Below are 8,480 nucleotides of genomic sequence, written 5' to 3'. Positions count from 1 at the left end.
CTGCCCTTGCCTGGGTTTGGTGGCCTGGATCTGGAGGCTGGGGAGGTGAGCAGGACATTTCCTGAGTGTCCACCACACTGGGGCAGCACAGCACACAGCACTCGTTGGGTATTAAGGGCCTGGCCCCGAGCACCATCAGACTTTCTGAGCAACTCTGGCTCAAGTGTCCTCATTTTTCCTTTCCAAAAAAAAAGGATTTGGTTACCTGCCCCCAAATCACCCAACAGGCACCTGGGGAGCCAGGATTCAAACCCAGGCCTGGGTTTATGCTACACTGAAGAAGTCTTGGGAGGGAAGGAGGAGGCGAGGGCAGCTGGGGCTACCCACAGCATGTTCCAGTTCATTCCAGAACATCCCAGGAGGACTTTTCCTATTCTGAGGAGAAGGGGTGCAACTCGCAAACCTGGGTGAGAGGCTACAGCCAGTATGTGAAATACTTTGGGAGGAAGCCCTGGACTAGCTCTACTCTGAGACTCCCCCCCTGGGGTCCCCAAGGGCAGGGGAGAATTCATGCCAGAGACTGCAGCAGCCCATGACTGGTTGTGCCCATGAAACTGCTGGGGTCCTCTGAGCTCTCCATCTCTTAGGCCAGCAGCCAGCCACAAGCTCTGTCACAGACAGGCAGGCCATCCATCAGGAGGCTCCTGAGCAGAGCGTGCCAAGGATCTCTGCAAGCTCCAGCATCTGTTCCACCCAGACTCGTTCACATCCTGTGGTGTCTGTTACGCTGTTCTGGAGTCAACTGGTTTAGTTACCAGGTGGAGGAACTTCCCAAGCAAGCAGAAACATTTTGCAGTGGGACAGAGTAGGGTGGCTCACTTTTATATAAATAAGTTCAAAGATGCAAGCACGGACAAGAAGGGACTCAATGTGCGGTGAACTCTTCAAAGGCAGGGACTGTCTTGCTGTCCTCCAGGTGTGTCCCTGTCAACATGAAACCCAGTCTCTGGGCACACAATGCCGCTAAAGCTGTTTGGACTTGTCTGGTGCTCAGAACCTTCACGGGAACCTTGAGGGCATTTGCTGACTGTTTGGTGGTTAAATGGCTGTAGGTGGGGGTACGTGTTTTGTTTTCTGATAGACATCTTTTCTGCGTTCTCCTCTCCATCACACCAACCCCTGAGCCTCCAGCAGGTTCATTGCCCCCCACCTCCACTCCCACCCCCCCTCCCCGTGTCATCCAGTCCCCACCAGATGCTGTTCAGCTTTGCCTAGCATTATTCTCCTCCCCACCTCAGGCCAGCCCCCCAAGGAATCACATGGCAACCCCATGGGGCTAATTTCTCAGTAGCTTTATTGAGTAGCGAGATGAGGCATCATCTCCTGCAGGACATGTGTCCTCAAACTGGTACAAGGAGTGCTTAGGGACAGATTGACAGACAGGTGGTGGGGCAGGGCAGGTGTCTGCTGCTGTGATGGGTCGAGGGCACCAGGGACAGCTCAGCTCTCCAGGGGGTTGGGATTCATCTGCTCCGGGACCTGCTCGGGGACCTGCTCGGGGACGGGGAGGGCCAGGGGCTGGTCTGGGCTCTCCTTCTTCCCCAGGGTGCCCATAAAGGAGCTGACCTTTGCCCTCAGGTTCTTCTCTATGAAGCTCAAGTGGCCTTGCACGTCCCCCGAACTGGAACCCAGCTGCTGCCTGAACTGCTCCATCTGCTGAACCAGAGCCTTGTTGAACATCTCCCCCAAGGGCTCCACGGTGCGCCGGAACTCCTCCACCTGCTGGTCCAGCTGGCTGTTCAGGTCTTCCAGCGACTTCTGCAGCCCCTCGGTGTTGCCCTTCAGCTTGCTCTGCACATCTTCCACCAGCGGTGCCAGTTTCTTCTGCAGCTGGTCGACGTTGGCGGAGACCTTGGTCTGAAGCTCCTCGGCGTTCTTCTTCATCTGGAAGGCCAGGCCCTCCAGCTGGTGGTTGAGTTTCTCCTGCACACCCTCGGCAAGAGGGGCCAGGCTGCTGCGCAGCTCCTCCAGGTTCTTGTCGATCGTGGCCTTCAGCTCATTGGCATGGGGGGTTAGGCGCCCCTTGAGCTCTTCCACGTTCCGGTCAAACTTCTCCTTGAACTCGTTGGCCAAGGGCATCATTGAGGCTTGCAGGTTGTCCACATTCTCCTGCAGTGTGGTCTGCACACGCTGCATGTAGGGGGTCAGCTGGTGCTTCAGCTCCTGTGCCTGTGTGCTGACCTGGGTTTTCAGCCCCTCAGTATAGGGTCTCAGGTGATCCTGCAACTTCTGCACGTTCTCCCCGATTGTCTGGCCCACGGCGTTGGCGTGGGGCATCAAGCGGGCACGTAGGTCCTCTAGCTCCTTTCGAAACTCCTCCTTTGCCTTTTCTGCGTCCTTGGCCAGGCGCTCATTCAGCTCTATGGCAAAGGGCACTAGCTTCTTCTGCAGGTCATCTGCATATGTGTTCATGTCCCCAAGTTTGTCCTGGAAGAGGGTACTTCAGGGAAAGGGTGGGGAGAAGCACCGTTACACTTGGCACTAGATACATTGGCAGCACACTCAGCTTTATGAACCTGCCTAGGTCAGGAGTGTGTCCATGGAAAGCGAGACCTCCATGTTGTCCCTGTGGCCCTCCCTGGGGTGGGTCATGCTTTCAGGAAATCTACTAGGATTAGTGTTACTTTAGATTTTTATCTGCAAGGCTTCTGCTGAGCCTCAGCATTTTTATCTACCCATCATGTGACTCCTTTCCTTGTGGGTAAAGAATAGGACTGGACTTTAACTCCCCCTCCCCAGCCCAGGGTCACATTGTGCAATTGTATGTCTTCCAGTGGCGCAGGATCTGATGTCCTTGCATGTGTTCGGAGGATCCCCAAACACCTCAACCTCACTTCCCCTGTTTGCACGGGCACCTGTGTCCTGGAAATCCTATCTCACAGGACATGCCTTCTTTCTTGTTCTACCACGAGCTTGCAATGGGATTTGGCTATTTACCAAACTCTAGCACACAAAAATAGGAAGGTCCTATAGGGATTGATCCCTGGGTCCAACTTCCCTGTTTACAAGGAGAGTTTAGGTCCATAGAGGCCAGGCTCCCCTAGTGAGGAAGGAAGGATCCCAAGTGTTGGTGCCCCACCTCTAAGGTCAGCTTCGGCCTCCAGGAAAGACGAGCTTTGCAGACTTTGCCCACTTACTTGAGCTGCTGGGTAATGTCTGACTTCTGGAGTTGTTCCACAGCCTCTTTGGCGTTGTTGCTCAGCTGAGTGAAGTAGTCCCACATCACAGTGGCCACCTGGTCTGCACTGACCTCAGCCCGGGTGCCTGGGCAGAGAGTAGCAAGCAAGTCGTGAGCACGCATCTCTCTCCCGGACCCTCTGCCTCCGCTCTGAGCTGGATGATCCTGGAGTTGGGGTAATCCAACCCATTTCTCCGTCTCTGGGATAACCCAGGGAGCATCGGTGCCAACGAGGGCCTGTTCTCCTAAGAGCTGCTGAGCAAACCCAAGGTCATCCTGAGCTGTCCACTAGTTCAGGAGCTGGCTTTCCATGCTGCCCCTCCTATGCAGCAGCAGCTGGAGAGCTGGGTCTACTTACCGGTGATAGCCACCAGGGCCAGGGTCAGCACCACAGCCTTCAGGAACATCCTGGGCTCCTCACTGGGCTGGGACAGCCTCGGCTACACTGGATGCTTCCTCGGGTGAGAAGAAATCGTTCACCTGTGTCGCTCTGGAACTGACTGCAGACAAAGCCAGCCCCACTTTTAAAGCCCCTGCAGGTCTCTCTCCCCGCCTCCTTCCCAGTGTGACTCCACGTTGGAAGGTGACACACTCCCAGGAGGCCTCTTGGACTTTAGTGACCTTAAGACAACGTGGAAGCTGACGGCACACAGGCAGCAGGGGGAAGCAGCCTGGATGGGCTGGCCCCACCCTGTACAGGAGGCTGGGAAGGGTAGCCCAGAGCTTCAGGAGGACCCAGCCTGGGAGTCAAGGGGAGTCCCTGAACAGGACTGAGGCCCCAGGGGCCCTGTTGGCAGTGCTGGGTCTGTGCCAGGCGAGGGGAACAAGGTCCAGGTCTCCTATTTCTACTCCAGGGAGACAGCTGTCACCAACCCAAACTGTCTCAGAGCATCAGCTCCAGTCACGGCACCAGGCCCATTCGGGGCTGCAATAGGCGGTGAGCTGCGACCTAGGTGTCTGTGACAGCCCTTGGGCAGGGAAGGATCCGAACCTGGGATTGAAGGGGTTACTCCTAAGTGTGCTTTATGTCTCGTCCCTGTCAAGCTGAGTCACCTCAGTCTAGTTATCTGAAGTCCCAGGCCTCAGTTTCTCCTTTGGACATTGTAGAATTTGTTACATTAAATTATAAAGTGCTTGTGAAATGGGTAGGGGGCTTAGTCTGGAGTAAGTGCTGAAAAAAAAATGACAATGATTTTCTGTGTAGATCAGAGCTCGGAAGACAGGAGAGAACCTGGCCCTCCAGAGAATGGCAGAGGGCGCTCCTCCCTTTCTCTCAGAGAGTCACCAAGCGGAGGACTAGAGGCAACCTTGAGAGAATGAGGCTGACTGAGGCTTGATTACGGTCCCACTATCCCCAACCACACTCAAGAGCCATGCAGAATGGCCACCCTCTCTCAGACAGAAGGTGACAGGCACTGCTGTGGAAAGTGAGTTTTGTGTTCTCCCACTGAAACTCCGAGTGTGTCCACACGTAGACTCGCAGAAGCCATCCACAGGAAAGATGTCAGACTACGGTGAGTGTGGGGCCTCCGTGGACCACACCAGGGACTGCACGCTGACACCCATCGTATTGTCCCACCGGCTGCCATCCGCAAGACAGTTTGTGAACCCAGAGCCATCCGAAGAGACCACAACTGTCCACAACTGTGCCACAACTGTCCACAACCGTCCACAACTGTCCACATCTGTGCCACAACTGTCCACAACTGTCCACACTGTGCCAGGGCTGATTTGCTGTGATGCCATCCTTTTTTTTTTTTTAATGTGTCCAGATTGGCTTGTCTCCTGGATCTGAAGACAGCTAAATACCTGCCTTCCCCTGCTGGGTCCCCACTAAACTGCAATGCTCCCCACATGGCATCCTCAAGTGGCCAGGAGGGAGCTCCTTCCTGGAGCAGCCATGCTTAGGGAGGCTTTTTTAAAATTAATTTCTTTATTTACCAATACTTGGTGGGGGTGGGTATACATGCACCACAACACACGTGTGGAGGTCAGAGAACAACTTGAGGAAGCCTGTTCTCTCCTCCTACCAGGTGGGCATTCCAGGGAATCGAACTGATGTCATCAGGCTTGGTGACTAACCCACTGAGTCATCTTGTTGACCTCTCAGTGTTTTCTGAGTTCAGGCTTTGGAGTCAGACTCCCTGGATTTGCATCTGAATTCCACACAGTATGCAGCGTGTGGCCTTGGATGAGTCTCATGACCCCTCTGAGTCTGTTGTGGAGATTCTGTGAGATAATCCGGCACACAGGAGGTGCTCATTGAGTATTAGCCATGTTTTGCCTCTAAAAGGCTTATCTCTCTGTGCCCTTGACTCATTGGTCCCCATCTTGCTCTGCCAAATCAGGCCTGGTCCAGCCTGTGCTGGGCCCAAAGGTCAGAACTGATGGGGGATGAGTCACCCGGGATACCTCAGCTGCAGCTCCACCTCCTGGACCTGCAGTCTGAGTACCAGGTGCCACCAGCGTGGGACAGGTCCAGAGGTAGATGCCCCTTTGTGCACTCTCTGAGAAGACCTGTGTTACCTAAGCTTGTTCAAGAGTGGCTGCCAGTGATTGATTGACAGATATGCAGAGAGATCTGCGTTGTCCGTGGACACAGAACTTGGCTCTGAGCTAAGAGACTGGGACACAGCATGCATACATGTGTGCCCAGCACTCATGTATGCACCGGCCCCGGCACGGAGGGTGTACTGCCTCCTGGAAAGCATAAATGACTATATTGACTTCTCCAAGACTAGGGCATATGTCGTATGCATCTGTGAGTAATTTGAATAGGGGGCATGGCTAAGTGAGAACCCTATGTCTCAGCTGTTGGTGAAGAGACCTGCCTTATAGCCGGCTGCGACAGTCAGGGGACATCGGGCACAGAGGGTCAAGTGGTGTTGGCACTCACATCTCTGACCCCCAGTCTCCTTGCCTGTGTTCACCCAGAGCTCGTGGCCAGTGAGACTGACAGCTATACAGCATCTATAGCTACCCTTTCTATCTGCCCATACAGGATCAGAGCAGGGCCCTGGGACTCTCGTGCACTCAACCTGCTCTTAGCCAAACAGAAGGAGACTGACAGCTACTCCTGAGGGCCCTCCCCAGCCCAAGCATTCAAGACTTCTCCACTGTGATGGTTAATTTTAACTGTCAGTTTGACAAAACCTTGAATCACCTGAGAGAGGGGTCATTGGGTGAAGGATCCTAGATGATACAGAATGGAGACAGCAAGCTGAGCTGATCTGAGAGCTAGGGTGTCATGGCTCTTGGCTGTAAATGATGTGACCAGCTGCTTCAAACTCTTGCCACCAAAGCTTCCCCACTGGTGAGCCAGGATAAACCCTCAATTTGTTGTTGTTGTTGTTGTTTGTTTGTTTGTTTGTTTGTTTTGTTTTCAAGACAGAGTTTCTCTGTGTAGCTTTGAAGCCTGTCCTAGAACTCGCTCTATAGACCACACTGGCCTCGAACTCACAGAGATCCGCCTGCCTCTGCCTTCCGAGTGCTGCGATTAAAGATGTGCGCCACCATCACTCAGGCCCCCTCAGTTTGTTTTTGTCAGGATATTGTATCATAGCAACAGGAAAAGAAACTAAGATACCCACCCACTGCTGGGTCCTCTCTGGGCCTGGGTCTGTAAGTCAAGAACAGTCCTCTTCCTAGAGGACTCTAGGCCAGAAAGCCACCATGAGGCCTCCTAAGGCCAAAGCCAGATGGCTGAGAGGGCTGAGAGGGCACAAGTACTTTGGAATGGGCTAAGTCCCAGGCCCCAGGTCCCAAGATACCCTGCAGGCCAGCTTAGGGTCCACACACCTAAGTTCTCTGTGCAGCTCAGTATCACATGGCTGGGGCTCTGTATCAGCACTTTCGGACTTTCCTGGATTCAATGGCCATGTTCCGTACAGGGATACTGGCACGCTTCCATACCCATACTCAGCCTGTCTGCCTGTCCCAGCTGGGTCAAGGACCTGGTACCACACCCCAGGTTGGGATCTGATTCCCATTGTGCCCTTTGCTTCAGGGCAAGAAACAAGAAGAGGAGAGGGCAGAGCAGCTGCCGGTGCCACACACACGCAGTGCCCAATCCTGGTACCTCTCATCAACTCCCTTCACTCTCGGCTGCCACCAAGGGTGTTTCTCAGAGGATGCTTAGGTACAAATGGCTGCCGAGGACCAGCTGAGGTGCTGGGACCCAGCTTTTCCACTGCTGCGTGGTACGTACTGAGTAGGCCTCTGCCTGACTGGGCCTTTGGTTTTTAGCCATAAAATGAAGTTAGCAATGTCTAAGTCACAGGGTTTGGACAACTTACATTTTAACAGAAAACAAACTATTTTCTGTTTTGTTTTGAGACAGGGTCTCATTAAGTAGTCCAGGTAGATCCCAAGACATGATCACCTTGCCTGTTTTCAGAGTGCGGGACTCAAAAGCAAACACTATCCCAGCCACCCCAGAAAACAGTCTTACGTCAAAAAGGATGAATTTCTGATAGATGAGTTTCAAGTCTCAGGCCAAGATAAGGATTAAGAATTCAGAGGGCCAAGCCAGGCTCCTTTCTCAGGCCATGCTTGAGAGGACGCTGCCTGCGAAAGGCCCTCCTGTTTGTGCGTGGATCCCTCTTCCGGTCTCTGGCTGGGCTGCCAGTGTTTAGGAGGTAGGGAGATTGTGAGTTCGTCCTTCTTCCCTGAGCCAATTGCTCTATGCTTCTCCGTGCTCTGGGAAACCAGGATTCTGTCCCCATGAACAGGGTAAACAGAGGCTCTGAGCTGTTACATTTCTGAGCACAGACCCTGTGAGTCGGTGTCAAAGGCATCAGTTACATATTTGTTTGTGTGTACACAGGTGCACGTGCACGTGAGATATGCAGGCCGGTGGAAGCCACATGTCGGCCTCAGGCATTCTTCAGGAGCGGTTTCCCTTGCTCTGTGAGCCAGGATCTCTCAGTGGTATCTGGGGCTCTCTGAAGAGGCTAGGCTGGCTGGACATCAGCTCCAGGTAGCTGGCTACCTGCCCCCCACTATCTCCCTGGCCCCAGTGCTGAGATTACCATGGACACCTATGCTTTACATGGGTATTGGCAATTGAACTAAGGTCTTCTTGCTTTCAAGATGAGCATTTTGACCAACTGGCCTCTTTCCCCATTCCCAAAGGTATCACTTAAACCTAGGATTTCAAGAAGTCTGAGGTCCCTCCTGGGTGCTGGGTGCCCTACAGTGCCTCCTTCACCTTCTTTGTGAATGGCCTTTCCACACCTTGGGGCTCCCAGGTATTCACAGCCAGGGGTCGTGTAGGGGTCAGATATCATCCAGCCACAACCGT

At 53.7% G+C, this 8,480-nt stretch overlaps 1 protein-coding gene across 1 annotated transcript; it reads right to left on the bottom strand.

The window, feature by feature from the left end:
• Positions 1-1,440: 1,440 nt before the first annotated feature.
• Apoa4 (apolipoprotein A4) lies at positions 1,441-3,585 on the bottom strand. Its single transcript, XM_052728797.1, has 3 exons — positions 3,537-3,585; positions 3,138-3,264; positions 1,441-2,440 (listed from the first exon to the last, which is right to left on the bottom strand). The coding sequence occupies exons 1-3, from the start codon at positions 3,583-3,585 to the stop codon at positions 1,441-1,443; spliced, it is 1,176 nt and encodes a 391-aa protein (XP_052584757.1).
• Positions 3,586-8,480: the final 4,895 nt, after the last annotated feature.

Source organism: Peromyscus californicus, unplaced genomic scaffold (assembly GCF_007827085.1).
Source record: "Peromyscus californicus insignis strain IS unplaced genomic scaffold, ASM782708v3 Scaffold_11__1_contigs__length_118956290, whole genome shotgun sequence".
Lineage (NCBI taxonomy): Eukaryota > Metazoa > Chordata > Mammalia > Rodentia > Cricetidae > Peromyscus > Peromyscus californicus.
The sequence above is the reverse complement of the archived record's forward strand: the minus strand, read 5'-3'. Positions and strand labels throughout refer to the sequence as shown.

Coding starts and splice junctions, on each gene's coding strand:
- Apoa4 (XM_052728797.1), bottom strand. CDS start 3,585: ATGTTCCTGAAGGCTGTGGTGCTGACCCTGGCCCTGGTGGCTATCACC. Junction 3,265..3,536: donor GGCCCTGGTGGCTATCACCG/GTAAGTAGACCC, acceptor CTCTCTGCCCAG/GCACCCGGGCTGAGGTCAGT. Junction 2,441..3,137: donor GACATTACCCAGCAGCTCAA/GTAAGTGGGCAA, acceptor CTTTCCCTGAAG/TACCCTCTTCCAGGACAAAC.